Source organism: Camellia sinensis, chromosome 7, assembly GCF_055761805.1.
Source record: "Camellia sinensis isolate YWXY chromosome 7, ASM5576180v1, whole genome shotgun sequence".
Taxonomy (NCBI): domain Eukaryota; kingdom Viridiplantae; phylum Streptophyta; class Magnoliopsida; order Ericales; family Theaceae; genus Camellia; species Camellia sinensis.
In genome coordinates, this window is record NC_138967.1 from 189476496 (window position 1) to 189501851 (window position 25356).

General features: G+C 35.4%; 2 protein-coding genes and 1 pseudogene across 4 annotated transcripts; 1 reads left to right on the forward strand and 2 right to left on the reverse strand.

Moving 5' to 3' along the window:
- Positions 1–1542: 1542 nt before the first annotated feature.
- LOC114280108 (adenylyltransferase and sulfurtransferase MOCS3-like) lies at positions 1543–12236 on the reverse strand (annotated as a pseudogene). The gene is made up of 11 exons (XR_014336901.1): positions 12000–12236; positions 6594–6686; positions 6259–6314; positions 5990–6054; positions 5739–5813; positions 5535–5628; positions 5035–5071; positions 4775–4885; positions 3853–3971; positions 2344–2460; positions 1543–2066 (listed from the first exon to the last, which is right to left on the reverse strand). The product of XR_014336901.1 is annotated as an adenylyltransferase and sulfurtransferase MOCS3-like (transcript).
- On the forward strand, positions 12221–16892 carry LOC114280106 (uncharacterized). 2 transcript variants are annotated; one of them, XM_028222448.2, is made up of 4 exons: positions 12221–12358; positions 12812–12944; positions 14492–14600; positions 16039–16892. In XM_028222448.2, exons 3-4 carry the CDS (start codon positions 14493–14495, stop codon positions 16306–16308), a joined length of 378 nt encoding a protein of 125 aa, XP_028078249.1. In that variant the 5' UTR covers positions 12221–12358; positions 12812–12944; position 14492; the 3' UTR covers positions 16309–16892. The 2 variants fall into 2 exon arrangements, with proteins under 2 accessions (XP_028078249.1, XP_028078248.1); XM_028222447.2 differs by lacking the exons at positions 12221–12358; positions 12812–12944 and having other exon boundaries at positions 14347–14600.
- A 162-nt stretch (positions 16893–17054) lies between these two features.
- Positions 17055–23297, reverse strand: LOC114280107 (small ubiquitin-related modifier 1). Its single transcript, XM_028222449.2, has 3 exons — positions 22522–23297; positions 17438–17587; positions 17055–17359 (listed from the first exon to the last, which is right to left on the reverse strand). The coding sequence occupies exons 1-3, from the start codon at positions 22600–22602 to the stop codon at positions 17294–17296; spliced, it is 297 nt and encodes a 98-aa protein (XP_028078250.1). The 5' UTR covers positions 22603–23297; the 3' UTR covers positions 17055–17293.
- Between the last annotated feature and the right edge of the window lie 2059 nt (positions 23298–25356).

The window sequence follows — 25356 nt, forward strand, 5'->3', positions numbered from 1 at the left end:
AGAAGGGTACATCCTCAACAGCCAACAACTGTTGTTTCTCGAAATTTGCCAGGAGGCAATTTCAGCCTGCGATTTGGAGATTATGTAGCTGCTCAACGTACAGATCCAGTTCATTATGACTTTGAATTTATACCGTTGAACTCAACAGTATATGTGTTTTCTTCCAAGGCTTCAGCTGGGACGGATTCAGAGTCTACGACGCAAGTTGTTGCTCCTGTATCAAGAATTGCGTGTAGAGGGATCTTCTGTAATCCTGGAATTTCCAGTTCCACAGTGAGATTGTAGAGCATGTTTTTCCTCTTCTCTTTTAATTCTCCTCCTGCTACAACTTCTTCAATAGCAAGGACTTTCTCTGTTGGAACTTCTTCAAATTGAACATGAGCTTCAGCTGCCTCAGCTTCTTTTTCCAACTCATGAAAAAGACACAGGCCCTATATATGGCAGAGAGGAGTAAGTCCATTGAAACCCTGTGGTGAACGAGAAATTTAACTGGTAAGGACCCACGGCCAACAACAGCAGCACCTGGAGCGCCACTGTTTGAAGATCAGATCCGAGAATATCGTCAGGACCAGCGACGAAATTATGTTTTGCAGAGGAGAGCAAGAAACGCACTTCAACGAATAAGGGGGCGTCCTTCAACATCAAACACCTTGGAGCAGCAGATCTCTCCAGAAGTGCAATTACAATTATCTATGGCGGAAAGAGAACTGCTGATTTCAAAATTTACAACTTCTCCACTCTTTTTTGACAACTTCTCTTTTTTGAAGTCATCTTTTTCCATCTAAAGTTTCATCGGGTGCACTGTACACACACCTTGTTAACTTTAAAATCCATTTGCAGGGTGTCAATACTGGACTGTTTGGTGTCAACTTTTTTAATATATAAATTTAAAATTAAAATGCACAATTTAAAATCATTTCCTTCCCAGTTTCTTGATAATTAATTATTTTATTTTATATATTTAAGTTATTTATCTTATAAATTACAAGTAAAAGTTTCATCAAAAAGATATTTATCACAAAAACGAAAAGAACCAAAAAAAAAAAAGAAAGAAAGAGAGAAAAAAAGGGGGAAAGTTTAACAATCCAATATGTTGCAACTGCATCTTTGGTTGGGAGAGGGGGAACTTTTTTTAAAACCATCTATTTTGAAAAGTATTTATTAATAGGCTTAAAATATTGACCAACATAATTTGTTTTGACAAGTAGAGATGCTTTTGTTTTGTTTTCCGCACAAAAATAAGAACAGCATAAAACAAAGTGTTTTCAAGCTTTTCATTGATCTTTTTGTTTCTGAAAACACAACAAACAAAACCAAAAAACCGAACAAATTAAGAGTTTTTGATTCATGACCTAACCAAACAGGTAATTCATGGATCAATTCCACCATCTAAGAGAAGACCTAGTGAGTTGAACCACCATATATAGAATCATGGCTCCAAAAAGAAAAAAACTGCATAAACAGCCTTCGAGCCATCAACTTATGGTACACGCGCACACAAAAAATATATATATACATATATAGAAGAAAAGAAGACAGCTATACTAAGTTACGATGAAGCTTTACTCAGTTTGGTAAGTAGATTAATAAATTACATATATATAACATTTCAACGATTCAAACAAGTGAAACCCAAAATGGATGACAACCCAATGGTTCCTAGTCTGAGAATGCTTACTAGTAGGTAGGGAAATTTGGAACTACATCGCGAGCCCATGATTCAAGTCCCCCATCGATATCCTTTGCTGAAGCGAAACCCATTTTGCGAAGGTACTTAATGGCCCTCTGTGAATCATTGCCTCTTCTACAGACTACATAGAGAGAAGCAGCTGAAACAGTATCACTTCCATTGGCTCTTCTTGCTTTAGGGCTGAAGATATTTCGGGTAATCTAGCCGCCAAACTTGACAGTGGAATGTTCATGGATTTGGGAAGAGAGACGATCTTAAAGTGGTGTGCTGGTCGTATATCAAGCAATACGTGCGCTTCTCCTTTAACAATTCGCTCGTTGAATTCTTTACTGCTTATTCTCGCTTCTGTAGGAAGTAGGTTTAACTTCAACGGGGACTACAATCAATGAGAGAGCGATTCTCAAGAACTGGGCTCTAAATGTATAGAACCTTAATTGCCACTTTCATTTCAATATTTTAGTATGAGATGAATATTAATTTAAAATTCAGTTCTATAGTCATGGAGACAAAAAGCAATGGATCTACTCAAACAACAATCTAATGACAGAAAAATGTAACAGCAAATGTCACTTTTTAAGAACAAATAAATCTCAAGCAAGCTAATTAAAACACAATATGCACTATAAAATGGAAATAAAAGAACACAAGCCTACCATGAAGAAGGGAGATTGTGTGAATTTCTCATAGTCAAACTTTTGAAATTTCTGTTGGGTGAATGCTGTGTTTACTCCACAAACTTCACATTGCAATGACCTCCCTCTAATCTTGACCTAAGTAATATCATGGTATGAGATTAATAAAAAGAACTTCTTAGAAACTATTTTAATTACAACACAACCAGAAAATACTGAGGATCCTTGAAAGAAGACAATTTTGATCAACTCAGTGTTTTAAAAAGCTCTAGGCGGACTAAGGCGACAAGGTCTCTTATAGCTTAAGCACGAAGCGAGAAGCGGCACGCGCCTTGCCAAAGTGAGGCTCAATAGTAGAAGAAAAGCAAAATTATAAAATAGGCAAAATTTTCAACATAACAAATATATGTAAAATTCTGAAAACCATAAAGCAAGCTTTACCATTTCAAATAATCTTTAAACATAACATTCAATCTTCTAAAAAGTAGAAATATAATATCCAACAAAATATATAAAGTCTCACATTCACATCCACCCAAAAGCTCAAATTTTAAGATCATCCACACTCATAAAGTTCAAAACAACTAAGCTTCTAGTTTGTGGTTCAAAAATTAAAAAAAAAGAATGAAAAAGAAGTCAGTCCTATGGTTGCATTCTACTCAAAACTTAATAATAGCCATCATCATCATGGAATCAAAACACTTTCTGATCGCTTTTTTTAATCTTCTCCACCTAGGGTTTTTTTTAAAATCACTTTCTACTCTCTTTTGATTACGTTTGGTCATTTTATATTGAAGAGTTTTAATTCCCTATGGGTATGCCTACAAAAAAAAAGCACTTAATCAACAGTTGGTGCAGAAAAATAGGTAAAGACCATGAAGCCCACGCTTTGCGATTCGAAAAAAAGCCCTCGCCTCAGCACCTCGCCTTGGCCTGTTTGAAGCACAAGGCTGCACCTCATTGCGCCTCGTGCTTAGGCGCGCATTTTAAAACACTATCAACTGCCATAAGTCCATTCCATCTTGTCAAGAAAAATCAATGGTGTTTAAAAGGACAAAACTAAAATGTCACAAAATTTAAATGCAAATCAGCTACTTACTAGGTAAAAGTTATGGGAGAATTGCAAATGAGTTGGAAGAAGATAAAGTAATCATGGAGGCGCAAAAGGGTTTGTGTTCTCACTTGCACCAGAGCACAACCACTTGCACCTCCATATTTTTTGTAATTACTTTTCACTTCTTCTCACTGATTTGTAATTCCCCTAAAATTATCCTCTACGAACAGGAAATGTTTATTTTCCCTTTTAGGAATCTAGAACTCTCAGGGAAAATCAATTTTCTTTAGTCTAGCAATCTCAGTCAGAACTAAAGAAGATTAAGTTAATTTGTTAGAGCAGAAATATATGCACAAACAACTTAAGTTGAACAAAAATAAATAACACTTACGCTTAAAAGAAGATAACAGCAGGGCATGAGTAAAAAACTGAGAACTTCAAATCGGAAGAAGTTTCAAATATATGGAACTAGAAACATACAATACAAATCTGGGCAGACAATGCATAAGTAGCATCCTTCCTGAGAGTGGTTCACCAATAGAACTTGCAATTTTTCTAGCTTCAAGGGCTTGGAAACAGCCAATTATACCAGGAACTGTAAAATTTATACATATAAAGAGCAGTTAAATAAATGAATAAATGAAGGTGTCACTCTTTGTATTCTGTGTGTGTGAAGCTGGACTGCAGACTTGTAAGGCATAATTTCTCAGCGTCATCATATCTCCTCTCACAGCCAGTTCAAGGCCAGATAACGACACAACTAGGTTAGTCAACTAAATAACCAATCTTGAAATGGCCACAATGGCAAAACAAGATTTGCACCGGGATAGGCAAATCCTGCAAGAATCACTCACAATCTGTACGTAGATCATCTTTTCAGTCATTCACTGTCCTCTGAGGTTTAACATGTCTCGGTCACCATCCCTCATTATTTTGGGCGTTTACATAAAGTTTTGACTCACCAAGGATGACTTTTTCCTCTATTGCTTGGTTAGTTTTGTAAGGACAAGAACTTTTTTAAGTTGCAGTATTGGACATTGGTACTGTTTTGTTGTGATTGCACCCGTCATTATGGAACGAAACAACAAAAAACTTCAAACTTCGCCTTTCAGAAATACGCTGTTGGGACAAAGGATTCAAACATTCAATCCAGTTAAGAGTTCTTGATCACCACTTTTACATTCGCCTTTTGTGATACCCATTCTCATTGCTAATAAATCAAAATTTTAGCAATGAAATAAATTAGAAATATAGAGATGGACCTCAAGAAATGCCTACAAGAAAAGAGAGCAAAAGGAGAAACTCCCAGGTGAACTCACACATTATCTCTCTTTATATTCAAGATTGTAGACAATAATTCTAATTCGATGCACTAAAACACAATTATTCGTGGCTTACCAACTCCCAAAACTCCACTATCAGAGCACCTTTGACATGTTGTTGCAGGTGGTGGAGTTGGAAATAGGCAACGATAGCACAGACCTCCATCATAATTGTAAACTGTAAGTTATACCAATGATTTGAGGATGCAGTTAAACTAAAATTTAATTAATATAACAATGAGTTCATACATTACAACCTACAGTCTCAACCCCATATAAAGAGTTCCACATGTCCACATAAGAATTAGAAAGAGAACTGCTGCTACAATTGTTACCTGTCCTTCAATCCTACAGCAGCACCCGATACAAGAGGCTGCATATACATGAACATTATGTGGTTAATACTCGGAAAAGTTACACATGTAGACTAGACTATTTCATTGGATCATACATACAAGCTTGGTCAAACCTGTCCTTTAATCTAGGATTTTTGGAAAATAAATAAATGAACATGTATGACAATGGTGCAAAAAGTTCATATTAAGCAGTCTAATCCATTCTTTCAATGGCACACAAGCACATGTAAAACTACTCCTTGAGAATAATATACTGAAAATGTAAACAAGATAAAGCACAATAACTAATAAAGAATTCAATTGCATAATATTTTTTCCTTACAAAATTGAAATGCACAATTAAGGGTGGTGGAAGTACTGAAGGTCTAAGGGTGCCATCTTAAACAAGTCAAACAGAATCACATACAAGTCAACTTCATAGTGTCTTTGAACAAGTTTTCTTCTTTTCATAAAAACAAAAGGAGGTTAGCAGCAGCTTACCTTCCCCAATACCACGCAACAATCACTGATCAGATAACGTCTTGGAGCATTGTCTGTTGCAGCATTGTCTGTTGCATCTATTGCTATGTCATATCTAAGAAGCATAAGTCATAGAAATCATCATATCTCAAACCAAAAATAAAACCAAATATACTGTAACAAACAGGAAATCATGGTATATAAACTTCATTTTATCAAGGATACTTGCTCAAAATTTCCAAGGCATTGGATGTGCGTAAAGCTTCTTTGTGTTCCACAATCTGAATAGTAGAGTTAATCCTAATTAGAAACCCTAAGTTAGATATAGGCAAGAAGATAACATCACGGTAGATAATTCAAATAGATAATTAGTGACAGCTCAATGTAACATCATCCGTTCAAAATAAGTGCACAGACACTGGAACTCATTATCAGGTTTTTCAAAGTAGACAGGTAATTCGGACCAAGTTACATACAAGCGGCAAGCAGCAGCAGCAGATTCCACTTTTGATTGACCAATATACACTTCAGTGCGAATAATCTGAAGCATAGTAACAGAAGTTAGATGGTGAAGATTTACAAGCATAAAGAAAGTTAAATGATGCAAAACCATGACACTAATGGAAGTCATGGAGCATCAAGAAATGAACTTAGTTGAGTAGCTCTTGTAACCACTTATAGCGTCATCATCATCTCCATCAAACAACAAGAATTACAAATATGAGCATACAATTGAGACTTGTACCTGCCTGTGTAGGTCATTAAGCTCAACTATATCATGATCAACAATACCTAAGCGACCTAGAAAAATTTAAAAACACCAAAGTAATTAGTTCCGGAAACAGAAGGATCTGATATTAAACAACTATTTTGGTTCCAATGAAGCACCATCAGTTTAGAGTAGATTCGTTGAAACCAGTTTGATTATCATGAAGACCAGAAATGAACAATAGATCACTATGAATTAATAGAAATGAGAATAGGAAATACATGAAGGAGTCATGGACCACAAGAACATGAGCTTTTCTGCTTTCATTCTTGATGGTGTTAGTCAGGCATCGTTAAGAGCAAACATCTTACCAACACCACAGGCAGCAAGGTACAATAGAGCAGGTGAGCCCAACCCTCCAGCTCCAACTACTAAAATTGAAGTCTTCAAGAGATTTGACTGCCCTACAATCAATCAAGAAAAATAATAAACAAAAAAAAAGGTGATACCAAATCAAGCTTACAATGACCTAATAGGTGAACAAGAGCAACCAAGCCAAATTGCCGGTTTCTCAAAAACCTGCGTTCCATCTTAAATAATACGCAATCCAATTTTTTTTTTCATAAATTCAAAAGAAAAAAGTAACTAAGATAATCGTTTTGCCTGAAAGGGTAATTTTTTTTTTTACACAAATGACTGTATTTTGTATGAGAAAATGATGTTAAATGAATTTACATTACTAGCGTATTAATCATGAAAATAACAAAAAGACATAAGAAACATGACCCTACTGTACCACGAGAATGTCTTTCTAATCCAATCTGATACCAATGTATATGTGCCATCTAACAGACACTCTACATGATAACAAAGTTTCACTTTTGACCCCTCATTGTGGAAAATTAACTCCATCGACATTAGAGAAGAATCTATGTTCTAAAGTGATACATGCAGTGTATATGTGTTAAAATCCACCTACTCTCCACCTACTTCACCCACTTAAACCTACTCCACTAAACCTAACCCACTACACCACTACCACCTCCACTTCACCTACTCCTTACCTACTACACACTCACCCTCTTCTATATATAGGATTCATGAATCATTGTAATTGATATCAATAAACATCAATCAATAATACATAAATTTTTACATGGTATCAGAGTAAGGTTAAGACCTTAGTATTTCTCGCTTCACCGGCGGGCGGCAACCTCGCCTTGGCCGCCCGCCGGACCTCAACCTATTCCGCTTATTTTCTACACATACCTTGACTTCTTCAACATTTTCTTACACCCCTCCTCCGCTATGTCGGCGGCGGCACCCGCATCATCGTCTAGCCTCTATCGCCGTTCACCTCGCCTCTCACATATCCGTGGTTGTACTCTTACTCGTCGTCGTCGTTGGCGTTTCTGGCGCTGCTTTTCTGCTCGTCACTGCTGTTTTTTTTCCCGATTTGCTCTCTCTCTCTTAGCCATGGATTTGGGTGTGGGGTGTAGAGCTGTGGCTCTGTTGTTGGTAGCCATGTTTGCTGGCTTGAAGGTTTCAATGGCAGCAGTGTACAAGGTTGGGGACTCCGCTGGTTGAACCATCATTGGGAATATTGATTACAAGGCCTGGGCTGCTTCCAAGACGTTTCATGTTGGAGATGTCATCATTTTCGAATACAATTTTCAATGTCACGTGTTGCAAGTGCCCCACAAAGAATACCAAGCCTGCAGAAGTGTAAGACAGTAACATGCATCTTCACATACAGCTTGGGTAATGTGTAACTATCAAAAGCACAAGCTTCTTGGACATCCCTCTCTCTCTCTCTCTCCATGGACCCAACATCATCATCATGCACCCACTCTATCTCCCTCTCTCTCATCTTTTCCCACTTTCAAACCCACTTTAATCATATCTCTCCTTTCTCTTAATTTATTTCATCTACAAATATTTTTCTCTATTTTCTTTATCCATTATTTTCTTTTATTTTATTTTTCTTATTAAACAAAACAACACCACAAAATAACACCAACAACATTCCACAACCTTGTCATTTTATTCATATCAGGGGATCAACCCCGATCACACTTTTACATCAAAAAAAAAAAAAAAAAACCCACACAAACAAAAACAAAACTACCACACCCACAGTGGGATTTTTCTTCTCTACTCAGCCGCCGGTCTTTTCTTCTTGCCTCCGTCCTGGGTGGTCCTTGCCGGTGTTGCCTCCGTGCTTCCTAGACCACCAAGCAAGTTGCCTCCTCCCTGCTCCTCCACTACAGCATACGGTGGACCTCCAAATCGGAACATCACGGTGGCCTTCCGCTTCAGCTCCTTATTTTCCGCCTTTAGCACACTTAACTCTGCTCGCGCATCCTTATACATGCGTTGGAGCAGAGCCAGTTGGGCGTTTAACTGCTGCACCTCATTTGTCCTACTTTGCAGCCGGTTCGACAAATTTGTAACCGCAGTCATGGTTTCCACACATGACTTCAATGTATACTGATTGGCCTCCACATCCGACTGCACTGCCATTCTTTGCTCCACCGACCGCATCGGAAAGTTCAACGGAGCAAAACCAGAGGTGTTTGGTTGAGGTTCACGGGCCTCCGCACCAGTTATCTCTCTTGTTGACTCGTTGAGGTCGGGAAAGAGAGTGAGTAGACCACGGGATGAAGAGGCCATATTCTGGGTAGCTGAACGGGAAGAAGAGGCCATGTTTTTTGGGTTGCTGAGTGTTTCAGCGAAATAGCAATTTCAGACTGATAATGTTCGGAAGGGGAGTGTTTCAAGATTTGCAGCTCTTAGAGGCAATCTCTCAGAAAAACGAATATCTCTCTCAGAAAATGAAGAGTTTTTCAGAAATTTTTTTTCCCAGGTTTTTTTGTCTTCGCTTCTGCCTCAAGCACAGCCTCCGCATTGGTTTATATCGACACTGACGACGCGGCCGACACGCCACTCTGTCGCTCACGTGCCTCGCCGCGTCTCCGGCTCACCTTTTGATGGCTCGACGCTTTCTGTCGGGCACGACTTTTGATGAAGTGGGCGCGCCTTTTGAGGGCGCAACTTTTGATGGCACGTCTTTTTATGGATTGGGCACGCATTTTGATGGCACGTCTTTTTATGGATTGAGCACGCCTTTTGATGGCACGCCTTTTGAAAGATTGGGCACACCTTTTGAGGGTGCGACTTTTTAGGGGTCCGACAAGACTCTGTAAACTGTCCCGACATTGATTCCGGTTAGCTCCTTCATGGGTCCAACAAGACTCTGTAAACTGTCTCGACATTGATTCCGGTTAGCTCCTTTATGGGTCCGACAAGACTCTGTAAACTGTCCCGACATTGATTCCGGTTAGTTTCTACAAGGGTCCAGCAAGACTCCGTAAACTGTCACAACAACTGTCACAACAGTGTCTGTTACAACGGTCCGACATGACCCCGTAAACTGTCTTCTACATCGGTCCGACATGACCCCATAAACGGTCTTCTACATCGGTCTGACACGACCACACAGTGTCTGTTACAACGGTCCGACATGACCCCATAAACTGTCTTCTACATCGGCCTGACACCACCATCCAGTGTCCTCTACACCGTTATGACACCACCATACAGTGTCCTCTACATGGTTATGACACCCCCATACAGTGTCCTCTACAACGTTATGACACCACCATCCAGTGTCTTCACCAATGGTCTGACACGACCATACAGTGTCTCTTATCCTCTTTTATTTTTATGTATTTTCTTGTTTTGTTACTCTCTCCAAACTCAAGTTGGTTAGTTCCTATCCCCCTTGAGTTTGCGGGGGGCTGTTAAAATCCACCTACTCTCCACCTACTTCACCCACTTAAACCTACTCCACTAAACCTAACCCACTACACCACTACCACCTCACCTACTCCACTAAACCTAACCCACTACACCACTACCACCTCCACTTCACCTACTCCTTACCTACTACACACTCACCCTCTTCTATATATAGGATTCATGAATCATTGTAATTGATATCAATAAACATCAATCAATAATACATAAATTTTTACAATATGCTGTATACAAAAGCTTGATCATTTATCGATTTTTAACCTCTCAAAACAGTCAAATGTTCTATTTTCTGATCTCTTTTCTGTCTTTCTTATATTTAATCAGTTCATTTTAACTTCTTCACTCTAGCATTAAACCTAATCATCCGCCATGTTCATTATCAATTTATTTAATAGAAAAAAACACTATACAAGAATTACTTGTGCTGTATACATCTGATTTAATAGAAATACAAAACAAACAATTAAATTTGAAGTACTATTCCCCTAAATTTTGGTTTAGGACCTATAAGAGCAAATCTGACCCTTCATCAATTTTTTTCATTAATTTCAAATTTCATGAAAAAATGACTAAAAGTGTGCTCCAACCATTTTATCAAATCTGCATCAAATCAAGGGAGTAAATTTTTCACAAAATCAAAGATGAACCAAATCCTTCATCAAATTTCAACGGTCTAATTTTTACTCAAATTTGATAAAATTTATAATTAAAAAAAATAGTGATTGGAGATGTTTTCTTTCATCAAAAATGGCTAAATGAAATTTTTTAAAAAGATTTGATGACAAAAAGAGAGTAAGGATTGGAGTATTCCCTATCAGATTAAGCTTTTAACCAATTTTTCACTCAAATTTGATGAAGAAAATAATAAGGAAACACGAATTCATGTTTACAGTGAATTACATTTCGTTTGTTTAGACAGAAAATATTTTCTAAAAAATAAATATATATTTTCCATATTTTCTAACATTTGATATGATGAAAAATGAAAAAAACAATCATCAACCGAAAAAAAGCCTATTTTTTTTTGAAATGAGGAAAACATTTTCCTAATTAAAGTCTCTACCGATATCACTGCGCACCGCACCCCGCACCATTACTGCTACTCTCACCTCCACTACCACACCACTATCACCACGGCCACAATCACCATCTCCAGGGCCAGCCCTGGGCATAAGCCTACCAGGCCATGGTCTAGGGCCCTCAAAATAGACCCAAAAAAGAGCTCTCTCTTATTATAATTTAGTGTAATATATTAAGTATATTTTAAGTTAAAAAAATTGAAGAAGACCCAAACTACCTTATAATAAATTAACCCATTCAAAAATTGGCAGGCACATTCAAAAAAATTAGCATTATTATCATTGACAATATACCCAAAAAAGGATCCCTATTATAGTTTAGTATAATATATTAGGTATGTTTTAAGTCTAAAAAAATTAAGAAAAGCCTAAACTAATTTAAAATAAATTGACTCATTAAAAAAATTAAAAGGCTCATTTAAAATAATTAACATTATTATCTATTGAAAATGATTTTGCAAAAAAAATAGATTATGCAAGTATGATTGATTTATTTGTTTCTAAAAACGTAAAAAGAGCAAGAATCAAGCGATTCTTATTAGTTGTTGTAATGTAATGCTCAGTATTTTTTGTAATTTTGACATAAATCTTTTGTCATTTACTTTCAATTTTTTTTCCATTCAATGAAAAAAAAAATGTGAAGGGTCAAAAACATTTTCAGTTAATTATCGGCTTTTGCTCCCAGAAATCTCAGGGCCGGGCCTGACCATCACCGTCCCCATAACTGCCGCCGCCATGCCACCACCTCCACCACTACCAAACGTAAAAAAATATTTTTCGTCTCTCAAACAAACGGAGCGTTGATGTTCCGTGCAGCTAAACAAACACGAATTCAATACATCTGCATGTTTTGCTTAAACAGGTGAGTTTTAGTCAAACCTTGAACACCAACGGAAGGAAGCAAGAGGTGGCGACTGTATCTGTAGATCATCTCCGGCGACAATCCAAGTCCGACACCGGAGTACATGAACTAGTCGAATTGACCTTGGTCTCGTCCTCCTTTTGACGAAGCTGAGCTTCGAGAACTGAAATCCTGCGCTCGATTTCGATCTTCGAAGACTTCAAATTCTCGAGTTCGCGAAGAATTGTAGACGCGTCGCCTCCGTTGGACTCCATTGATCTCTGCGCATATAGTTTGAGAGCAGTTCGCAAAGGGTTTTTTGATCGAAGTGAGTGAAGACGGATGTCAGAATAAACCCTAACGGAGGAGAATAACGGCGTCAAAGTGGGTTGCGATCGTATGTATGCGGGGGTTGATCAGCTTCAGTGGGCGAGATGTTTTTACAAATCCCCACGTCACGAGATGAGAGGCTTTTTTTTTTTTTTTTGTCTAACTGAGCATTTTTTTTTTTTTTTTGAATAAATGTGTTACCCAGACTTAACAATTCAAAATTTTCTGATTAGTGATTATGTAGTCGAAATTAAATTTATAAAATGTGAGATTTATAAATAAAATAAATTTGAATTATAAGATTATAATTTTAAATAATTTATGAGTTGATAAGTTCATAATATTATTGTTTTATTTTCTCTCACATTTTAAAGTAAAATGATTATTTATTTTTTATTTTCAATAAAAATAACAAAAATATTTTATTTAATTTACATAAATAATTTTTTTTATAAACAAAAAGTGAGTAATTAAAGATAAATGCCTAATAATACAGAGTGATCCATTATGATTGTTGCAGGATGTGGACACCCAAGTACCATCATAGGCTACATTAGGACCATCAAAGGTTGCCAAACTAGAAGGTCACCGGATGGTTGCTTGAAGTCATTATAGAGTTGTTAGCGACTGATAGTCGACAGTCGTCCTGTCTGGTAAGATTTATTTTTAGTTTATTTTACTTTTTAATTTAATTTAAGTTATTTTGATGTGTTTGATTTAGCTTAATAATACAGCTTATAACTTTTTATAAGTAAAAAATTAACTTATTTTTTGAATGGGGGAGGAGAAGTTTAATTTATAAGTCAAAAATCAGCTTATGTTCACAATTATAAATTATAAGCTGTTAAGTTATAAGTTATAATTACTTTCCCACAACTCTACCGAACGGGACCAATGGATGGTGGAGGAGGACCAACAACTTATTGAGCTTAAAAATATCACTTGATATTTTAATTTTTTACTCAAATGATTAGAAACAAATAATTAATGATTGCCAAACAAAACATATTTAGTAACATTGGGTCTGTTTGGTAACACTACGTTTTCAGTTTATATTTATAAAAATTTTATAAACTGATTTTTTGTTTATTTTTAAAACAACATAAACTACAAACGCGTTTGATTTGAACAAAATGTTTGAAAATTTTAAAAAATATAAACTAAAAGAATGAGAAATGGTGAGTGGTGGCGTGGCGGGTGGTGGGTGGTGACGAGTGGTGGCAGCGGAAGACGGTGGTAGCAGGTGGGTGGCGACGGAAGACGGTGGTGGCGAATGGTGGTGACGGAAGACGATGATGGCGGGTGGCGGGTGATGGGTAATAGCGGTAGGTGGTGGGTGGTGGGGGGCAGAAGATAGTGATGGAGGGTGGTGACGGAAAACGATTGTGGAAAGTGGTGGCAGGCGGTGGTGGCGGAAAATAATAGTGGAAAGTGGTGGCAGGTGACAGGTGGTGGTGGCAGCGGAAGACGGTGGTGGAAAGTGGTGGCAGGTGGCGGGTGGTGGCGGTGAAAGACGGTAGTGGAAAGTGATAGCAGTGGTGGCAGCGGAAAAAGGTGGTGGAAAGTGGTGGCGGGTGGTAGTGGTAGAAGATGGTGGTAGCGGCAGAAGACGGTAGTGGAAAGTGATGGCGGGTGGTAGTGGTGGCGGGTGGTGGCGGCAGAAGACGGTGGTGGAGGGTGGTGTGGCGGAAGACGGTGGTGAAAAATAGTGGCAGGTGGTGGCGAGTGGTGGGTGGTCCAAAAAAAAAAAACTAAAAACTGAAAAAGTAAACTCATTTTGGCCAAATTTATAAACTGAGACAACTGGTTTATAAATCAAAATATTTACCAAACAAGTTTTTATGACAATTTTTTAAATTTTTGTAAATATAAACTGAAAACTGAAAACGTAAGTGTTACCAAACGCTACCTAAATATTACCAAACGGCACCTAAACATATATTTTATTTTTATTTTTACTAAAATTAAACATAAACATAAACATAAACATATTTCATATCAACTGTAAACGTTATCAAAACAGCATCTAACTATTTGAATGAGTCATGAATGTGATGGGGTCGGTAACCTGTCTGACTGCCACGTAGCCATTGCAAAACAAAGCAGACACGTATGCATTGCACCACCATTTAACGGATAAATAATGGAGTGATTGAGTTGAGTATAACGCCGTTCTATTTCTGCCTTAAATTAAACTCAGAATGGGCAGCAGCAGCAGCAACCATCTTCTCCATTTCTACTACACATCTTCCCGAGGAGCTTCTCGTTTCAACCCGCTCTCTGCCTATTTCCTCTTCACTCCCTTGAGGGTAAGTACACATCATTCATCTCTTACTTTACTTCTTAATAATTTATTTATTTTATTCTTTGATAACTTAGTACTCGTTTAAAATTTTTTTAGCTTATTATATAACTAAAATCTTCACTTGCTAGGCCAGTCTAGGCAAAATTTTATGTTATACTAAACTTGTTAACTTGAGAAATCGAATCTCAAACTTCCTATATAGGAATGTTTTTAAGCTTATTGTTGTATTTGTTCTTTTGGATTAACTATTTGAGATTTAAGTTTCTTCCTTTTTAGAATTTTTTTTTATAGCTTAGTAAAGAGTTTAGATCATCTCAAGATCAGACTCATTTCAGAGCTATTACAAGCATTTTTTAGTTTTTTTTGACACACTTAAATATCTTCAATTCAATTGTAGCAACTTTTGTGGGAATTTTTCTGATAATTATCTCAATTTTTTTTGTTCAAAAAACAAAATGAAAATTTTCTCCAGAAGTTTAAGATAGAATTGACAATGTTACTCAATTTAGCATGAACAAGTCATCAAACTACTCATCCTCTTCAATCCCAAACTTTCAAAACAAGTAATGAGCCTCTTCAATCCCAAACTTTCAAAACAAGTAATGAGCCTTTAGGTTGTGTTTGATTAGGAGATTTACGCTATGTTTGGTTGAGGGATTTGAGGAGTGATTTGGAAAGGGAAAAGGAAAAATTAGGTGAAACATTTCACCTAGCACACATCTTTTCTCTTTCCCTTTTCAAATCTCTCTTTAAATCCTTCAACCAAACACAGCATTAGAAATAACTTTGAAAAGGAAAAGGAAAAGAAAAAGAAAAAAGATGTGTAAAATTAGGTGAAATGTGAATAAAATTACATTTCACCTATCTTTTCCATTTGTCTTTCCAAATAATTCCTCCTTATGCTGTGTTTGGTTAAGGGATTTGAGGAGGGATTTGGAAAGGGAAATAGAAAAGGTAAGTGAAATGTAAAAAAAATATACCTACATTTCACATAGTTTCACACACCTTTTACACATCTTTTATCTTTCCCTTTCCAAATCCCTTAACTAAACACAGCATTAAATCCTCCAACTAAATAAAGTATTAAAGTTTTGAACGCTAGACTTGCAAAGAATCTCACCGTCACTTTTGCACTTTCGTTCTTTCGCAAGTAACAAAAAAATAACCGTATATGATTCCATGCCACTTGTGCAATTTTGCAAGTGACAAACAATATAACCATATACGATCCCATGTCTCTTACAATTTAGCAAGTGACAAAAATAACCATATACGTTGCCGACAGTGATCAACACAAATCAAACTTGGTAGAATAGGCAAGCAAACAAACTTTGTTACTATTTAAGTTTCCCAACCAATCAAGACTTTTTTTCTTTTTTCTTTTTTCTTTTTTATAAAAAAACCTGAATTTAGTATTCTAATTTGGGTCTATGATGTTTCAGAGATATAGTCAACCAAGCAAACAAAGCAATGGCCATGGAAAGGAGAAAGCTCCGACAATGGCTGAAGAGTTCGAAAGAGTAGCCGAAGAATTCAAGAGAGTTGCAGAAGCAAAGGCTCACCAAGGCGTTGCTAGTCAGACTAGCAAAAGGGTGCAAGATGCCACTGAGGAGGCTGCACTCGGAGACGCCAGAGATGAATCTCTGAAGGAGAGGTACAAGGAGCCTGTTGGCAAGGGCAACTTCAAGAAGACGATGACAGATGATGAATAAGAGGGCACAATATTGGAGGTTGTGTTTCTTTCTTATGCACAATCATGTGTAATAAACACAATTTGTGGTATCAAATAAGTTGATGTATATAATAACATCACTGTATTTGGGAAACTTGAGAACTTTGAAATACAGTCTTGAAATAGCAGTGTTTCTGGATAACCAAAAAAAAAAGATTTTTCAAGTGGGTTATTATAGGAAAATTGTTAAATAGCAATGTGAACATGGTACTCCTAGCAAATGAGAAACTGCAATACATACTAAACTTTGGAACACCACGTAAGTAATGACATAGTATTCCAAAACTACTGAATAATTACCTGTGATTACATGAATTCCACACACAAATAAGTATGATCAAGACGGGAGAAGTTCAAATTTCAAATAATTAGTTTATAATGTACATGTCCAGTAGAACTTGACAAAATTATTCTCATGAGTAAATATTTACTCAATAAGTAGGGCAAGCTCTTCTATTCTGGTTCTTGATGAGAGCAAGATTCAATTACACTATAGAAATTAAGTGCAAATTTTACCCAACCTCTGATGTGATTCAATTGTCATGAAATAATCATATTAAGGCACTTCTTTTGTTGTCTATGTAGCAATATCCTATGGAATTCAAGTATTGTGTACGCCATTAATTTTCATTATTTTCACTCGAGATAAGCCCCACCATTCCCACACATGAAGACCACCAAAAGATCACCAGACGACGACTCTACAAAATACTTCAGATCACAATGTACTTTAACAGGGCTTGCAATCTTTAAAGCCCTTGAATTTGGACCAAGCACAAACTCAATAACATTCACACATTGTCAGGAGCATAGAACAGAATAACAAACCAGTGTTGATAACAAGCAACTGAATCACACCAACTACTACTTAACAGTAAAACCTAGAAACAAAACGACTAGCTGTGAAGACGATTGGCTTATTATTGTATGGTACAGTTCCATAAGTACTTGAGAAACTCCCATAACTAGACAGAAGATCCCCCAGTTTGGTGCAGCATAGCATCAATCTCATCCCCATCCTCCATTTCCAGCTGAAACAACAAACTTCAAAGTAAGAACCTTCAAATATATATATAATATGAGACAGAGACAGAGACAGACAGACAGACCTCATCAGGAGTCTGCTCTGCTCGAAGACGACGACCATCAAACAAGAAAGCAATAGAATTGAATTCCACTGATTGTCGATCACAGTAAGCATTCATGAGCTTCTTCAGCTGCGTGCTTCTCTTGATCCTGAAGAACACCTCATTGCCATCCTACAAAACACAGCCATATTTGCTTAGTTTTATTTTTTATTTTAGACTCACCATATGTATTTTCTGTATGATGGTTTAGAGACCTAAATGGGATAAGCTTTTCTTTAAAGACCAAAATGAAAAAAGGTCCATATGGGTGGAAGTGTAATTTACCCAAAATAAAAATACAGTTTTAAGCCCACACTAACAATCATGAAAATGTAATCTACTATTGCAAATAAAACAATGGAGCACTGACTTCCCAGAGCAGTGTATCACCAAAAAAAATAGGGTATCATAAAAAAATGGCTTATAAAGAATGAGGACATACATATTCTAACAAAAGCAAAGGACATAAGCTTACTAAGGTGGTGTTCAGTAAAGTTGCCATTTTTTTTTTTTTTTCCTATTCATAAAAAACGTGAAACATGTTTGTTTTTTTTGTTGGACATCACATTTCACTCACTGTTGTAGTTCAACCACTGACTGCATATTTCAATCAACCAGTGGGTATCAAGCATAGCATTACAAGAGTTACATAGCAAAAGCATCAACATCAAAACAATATAGGAAAGTAATCAAAGGAGCAACTGGCAGCTGCACCAAAAGACAACCTTCAGGGCCCAGCTTAAGCATAAACCCAAAAAAGCTCTAGCTGTAGGCACCCATTTTTTGAAGGTCCCCAAAAATTTTGAAGTCTACATGCCAGAATTAAGGCCCCATATAGTTTATATATCTTTTTTGGTAAAAGAGGCCCCAGCCTAGACGGGGAAAAAGCCCAACAAAAAAGAAAGCCTAACATAAACCACACTAGTTAACTAAAGTAAAACTATGAATCATACAGTCGTCAAATCACTTTTACCAATACATGTTAGCAATAAAAAAGGCACAATCAACTGTCATCTTCATTTTTGCTAACACCTTCAGTTTTTAGTCTTTCCAACGATCAATCCTACCTAAAATCAATTGTCACAATTCAAAAAGAAAGCTTAGAAGATAGAAATCACAACACTCTTTCTTTGTTCGGCACAAACACTAAGTCTCAAAACAAATTGTCAAAATTTTCTCATCATAAAAGAAACGAACTTATATTGTTGATGTAATTTTATTATATTATTTTTAATAACCTATCTCCAACTTATATAAAATTGTAGAAAGAAAAATCTTATCATCATAAAATGACCAAACATATTGTTGAAGTAATTTTACTATATCTATATTTTTTAATCTCTTTAGATCTATCTCAAAAGCTTCACAAAAATAAAACAAAACCCTTAATTCAGAATTCCAAAAAATCTTGTACACTACAGCATGATAATTATCATAGTTTAAATCAAGGTTGTTAAAATCAGAATCTTAAGTGGAATCGTTGGAAAGGACTCGTGGATCAGATCGTAGAATCGGATCGAGAATCGTAAGATTTTACTTTTAATGCAAAATAAAATGAAAAATTATGGATAATGAGAATGTATGTTGTACAATTTTAAAAAGACTAAAGAAAAGTGATAAATTTGATATAATGCACTTTATATGTTAATATAAATTAGAAGGGACGATTGAAAAAGGAATTTGTAGTCAAATTTTTCATATAAATATACATATATATAAGAAATAAATAATAACAAAAAAAATTGTAGAATCGGAATCATTATAGAATCTGAATCGTATGCGATTCTACATGATTTTATGAATAAAATCGTAATCACTTTAAGATCCTACTAAATTTAAGATCCTAATGTGATTCGGGTCGTTTGGCCTAACTAAGATAGTAGTATCGTAAGATCCTATGATCTGGATCAAAATTCTGATAACCATGGTTTAAATCATTAACAAATAGTAGATAATTGCTACATACAAAAGTAAGCATTGCAAAAAACCAAAACAAATGGTAAGCATGTAGCTTAATAAACACAAAAGCCCAACAATCTAGCCTCAGAAACGGCCAATGGAGCTGATTTAGGCTCCTAAATAATAACAAAAGGCAGTTATAAAAATTCTGTACTTTTTACTCCACATTGGCTCCTATAATAATAACCACAAAAATGTATACACAGTTAATTCCTAAGATTTAACTGGAGAAAGGCTTAACCCCATCTACACTTATAATATTCCTATCTGCTTGCGTAAAAGTAACCAGCTGTGAACAGTTAATAAAATGAACATACTACTTCAGTCCATTCAACGCCACATTATTTATTCAAACATTATTTTCTTCACCCAGTTCAATTTCAAATTTGGAAACAAGGATCAATTACATTTAACTTGCTACAGCTAGGACAATTGCATATTTGAGTTTAAAACTTGTTGATCAAATTCATTTGTTGAAACTCTACAAATCCTCATTCCAAGCAAGTCCATAACAAAAAACCTTCTACTGATGCTTCTTTGATAGGAAACAAAATAAATAAGAGAAAGTAAATGATTATTTAATGGGGTTCAAAATGATTCTTTACGAGTTTCGTTTAGCTTTTTTTTTTTTTTTGGATAAATAACCAAACTTTATTGAGAAAGCATCAAGATGATGCAAAGAATACAAAAACAGCCTCAAAAACTTGAGCAAACTAGCAAATCAAATCATCCACAAAATCTACAAAAGCCAGTGCATCCGGATCTCCTAAACCTATCACCCAACTATACAAAACTATAAGAAACCGCCTCTCTAACCACGGAATGGTGTGAGCCACCCCTTGAAACACCCACCTATTACGCTCCAACCAAATCAACCATATTAAACAGTGCAAACCAAGAATCCAAGCCTTTCGACGTCTCCTCCCAACCTTCCCCCTTACCCCACTTTGCACAACTGCGAACACAGAACCCGGTTGAACCCAAGCTAAACCAAAAACTGCAATCACACACATTCAAAAACGAGAAGAGACCGGACAATGAATAAGCAAATAGCCAATCGACTCCGGTGCCCTACCCGCACAGACAACACCAATTCACCAAAATATGCCCACGACAAATCAAATTATCAATAGTCAAGATACGGCCCAAGCTCGTTGTCCAAATGAAAAAGGCAACCTTGGATGACGAGCTCAGCACCCAAACACCTTTCTACAGATAAACCATAACGACATCATGAGCATACACATCCTAAACAAGCACCCCATTGAAAGAAGACACCGTAAAAATACCTTTGACTTTAGGACAATTCCAACCCAAGGAATCCTGACCTGCCCTCCCAAGATGCAAACTATATAAAAAACTCTGAAGTTCCGCCAGCTGAGCTTGCTCCCAATCCTGGACACTGCAATGCGACGAGAGGCAGAAATGTTGCTGTGCCAACGATGGACTGCCAATGGGCAAGATTTGATGTTGGAATGGTGGTCACCGCTAGCCTTATGCACTTTGGAGGACACTTTGTCGCTGAAGAAGAGCGTCTAGATTCGGGTGATGGGGTTGCCCATTCATCTTCGTGGGGAAGAGGTATACCGCAACATCAGCGATCAGTGTGGTGATTTTGTGGAAGCGGACGAGACGTCAGTGGACTTGGGCTATGTTCGGCTACATATAAGAAGTTCTGAAAGTACACCGTCGCGAGTTGTTGTTCGCTGGGGTGTGTGGTAGTTCTCTTTACCAGTGTGAGTGGAGTAGGGGCCATCGGTGGAACCAGCGTCGCCGAACCAGCGGCGCCGATGATGGTGGGTGGCGGTGGAGATGGGTTGAAAAAGGAAGGGCTAGATTTGGCGTTTACGAGTTTCGTTTAATTTTTAAACTTGACTCAATATATCTATTAATTTTTACAGTAGTCTTTAAGTTGCTATAGAGATTTTTCCTTTTTTGGGTGTATTTAATTTTTTATTATTAATAATTGTCCTTTTCGATAACTTCCCTCTTATGAAATAAAAACCATAATGGTATTTTAATATTAAAAATGATAGTATCATGAACACAATTCATAATACAAAATTTCAACATGCTAATGTAAAAGTAAATAACATGATATCCAAGTTATGTTTAACAAAATTAACCTAAATTCAAATATATATAAGTTTATAACTGAGAAAAATAATGGAAGTTTGTTGATCAAAAAACAAAAATAACGAATGATGGGGGGGGGGGGGGGGAGTGTGAACTAAGCCCATTTGACCTTGATAGCAACCCAAATCTTCAAGAACTTGAAGACTAGGGCATTCAAGGCATGTAGAACTAAGATTTCCACATAATCTATGTGCATTTTTTGTGATTTTAACAGCTTGAAAGAAGAACAAAAAGAGAAAGTGGTCTTATATACAAAATCTGTTGAAAACATAAGTGTTTCGGTCAGAACGGCCATAACGGTACCATAATGCATTAAGGTGGCGGCCATTGCAGTTGCGAATTTCAATCACACCAATATAGCGGCCAACAGGTGGCGGTAAATTTGAGATTTCAATTTTAGACATTTTATAGTGCATGCCGCCCGGGCACATAAACCATCACCAACTTCATCATTTCCACAACAAAACTAAGAACGAAAAAACATGCAAGAATTAAGCAACAATAGTTTCTCCCCTTCTTTTACCATTGCTTTACTAAATTTGATCAAAGTTCTGAGAAAAGCAGATCATTCTAAACCCCTAATGTACTTATATCTGGGTGTCTATTCCATTTCCATGTCCATCTACCATGCAAATGAAATTAAACATAATTAGAAAAAAAGAAACTTACAACTTCCATGTGAAAGATCAAAGCAATCAAATTGCATATCAAGCTTAATCATCCAAAAATATTCATGATCAGACCCCAAAAACCCTACCGGCACGATTACAAAAATGAAGAATCAACAAAGGATCAAAACCTCGAAAACCCTAGAACCCATTTGGGGATTAATTGAGAAAATCATGATCATAAACACAGATACATACAACAACAAAACAAAACTGAGAGTAATCAAAGATCAAACAATTATCATAAAATAGAGAAAGAGAGAAAGAGAGTAGGAGAGAGAGAGAGAGAGGGGGGGGGGGAACCTGGCCCTTGACTTTGAGATTGATGTGTGCAGATTGATCGGTGGGTTTGTTGTCTTCTTCCTGGTTCGTCACGCCCGACATTTTTTCAGTTGAAGCCTCGCTCGCTCTGATTCTCTCTCTCTCTCTCTCTCTCTCCTCTCTCTCACTGATTTATCTCCACTGAGATTTTGTATTTTTTTATTTTTATTAAAAAAATGTCGAAGAGATTCTGGTGGGAGTATATCAACGGTTCGGATGCTTTTGTACCTTACTAATCGACGGACTGCGTAAAAAGAAAATTTTATTTATTTATTTTTTTTTTCGTTGAAACATTTGATCAAGATAAAGAAATTTGGAATAAAAAAAAGATAGGAGTGTATTGAAATTTGAAATTTTAATTATAAATATCACATGACAAATTTAATTTTTTTTTTTGTACTTTTAATATTTGAAAAAACAATTATATATATATATATATATATTTGTAAAATTAAAAATATAATTGCAATATTAATAAGGGTTGTATAAGAGTGCTAAATAAAAAAATTTTTTCTTTCTCTCATTTTTTATCACTTGCATTTAGTCTAAAATGGATTTGGCAATTGAGTTTTTAATAATTTGGTTGTTATTTTCATTTTTAATTAAAAATAAATAAACCTCTTTATTTAAAGTCCTATTAGACTAGATTGAGTTGAAAAAATAAACAAATGGGTACATAAAGTCCAATAAAAGCAATAGAAAGTATTAAAACTTTATTTATTTATTTTTATCTTTATTAAACTCTATTTATTTTTTTAACTTTTTAAATTATTCTCGACTATGTGGATCAGAAAAATAAAAACTCTTAACACAAATTTAAAAAACAAATTACTAAAATAAAATAAAATAAAAAGAATATGACTTTCTATCTATCGTCAAATAAAACATAAATACTTAACGGCCCTTTCGTTGCCAAATAGATTGGATATTATGTTTGGGCAAATTATTACACTTTCGGCATGTTTGATTGGAAGGATTAAAGCATAGGATTGGGATTATTAATCCGTGGGCCCAATCATCCTATGTTTGTTTTGACATTTTAGTTTAGGATTATTAATCCAATGGATAATTAATCCAACAAATTTGTAGGATTATTAGTAATGGGGTAGGGGTGGGATAACTAATACCACACTAATTTAATAGGGTTATTAATACCTCACTATTAGTGTTGTGAATCAAACATGGCCTTTATCCCTAACTACGATTTAGTATTATTTTGTCCCTAAATTTATTTATTTTTTTAAATGTTACATTTACCACCTTAATTTATAAATTAATATTAATGTAGATATTTGATTACATAAATAAGATGGAAATTGCCATGTAACTTATACATAATTGGTCCAATATTTTATCTAACAAATGAAATGTGTAATTTATCTATTTCCATCAATTTGAATTATGTTATATAAAGTTACATACTTTGACAATTTTAAAGAATAAAGTGTAATTTACATTAAATATAATGAAATATTTTGTTGTTCATTATTGAATTTGTAAATCATTTATAAAAAATAAAAATAAAAACAAAAATGAAGAAGAGGGAGAAGAAGTAAATAGTTCAACCCATATGCCCAAATATATAATTTATTGGCTCGGCCCATAAGAAAAGCCCTCTTGATTCAAAGAGTCTTGAACAACACCATTTGGCAATTCTAAAACTAGAAGTGGTGTGGTGTGTGCATATGATTGTTATCTTCTAAGATTGTGAAATATACGATTAAATTTAAAATTCAAAAATCAAAATATTTTACGAATTTTGAAAAAAATCAACATTTAAAAGGTTAAATAAATAAAAATTGATATTACTTTATATAATATATGAGAGTGATGATGTATAAATATGAAACACATACAAAAATTAATATAGAATCACATGGCAAATTTGTATCTATTCATTTCAAATAATAATAAAAAATAAAATAAAAAAACTCATTAAAGTAGTTTACAATTTTCAAAATGCACTGTCACCTCATTTTTGTGAGATTTTGTGTATGAGTTTTTTTATTTACAAATCACTTATAGATGTTGAAAATGATTTACTTGTTTGTTTTGAATTCAACATTATGAAAACTGTATATGAAAACTCAAAAACTGTATATGAAAACTCAAAACCAAATATAGTTTTTTTTTTTTTTTTCATCACACAAGACACATAAGCAAAATATAATCTAACGGTTCTAAATTAAAACTAAAATAAAATGATATCAAAATCATACATTTTAAAATTACGTAATTTTATCTTAACTTTAAACATAGACAACGAGATCAGCACAACAAAAACCACAAGTGCCAAATTATATATGAAATGAATCAAATAACATCAAACAACACAAAGTCTCCCCTAGAGAAGAACAAAAGCCCAACTTTGCGACCATCTATTTTCTTGGTGATCAAACCGTGTGAACGCTGCATGAAATGTCAATATTGTATTGTATGTGACTCATTGTCAAAAAGAATCATTTATTAAGATTGTTATCTGCACTATTTTCTTTGTGATAATTACACCTTAGATATTTTGTTATTTAATTGGTACCAATTATGATGACATTATGACATGTATTTATAAAAAATGAGAGTTTGAATGTCACCATCATACATGCACACATATATGAATATGGTGTGAAGAAAATCTATCATTCAAATGAATGGATAAATACAAGTTGTGTGTTAATATTGGTAAGTTCTTATGATTCTTTGGTGACCTGTAATTACAAACAATAAGTTTTTGTTAGTTGGGATATTCAGTCGGGACATTATAATATCTAAGTCACAATTGTAGGTTGTACTATCATATTGCATGTAATCGTTCATCTA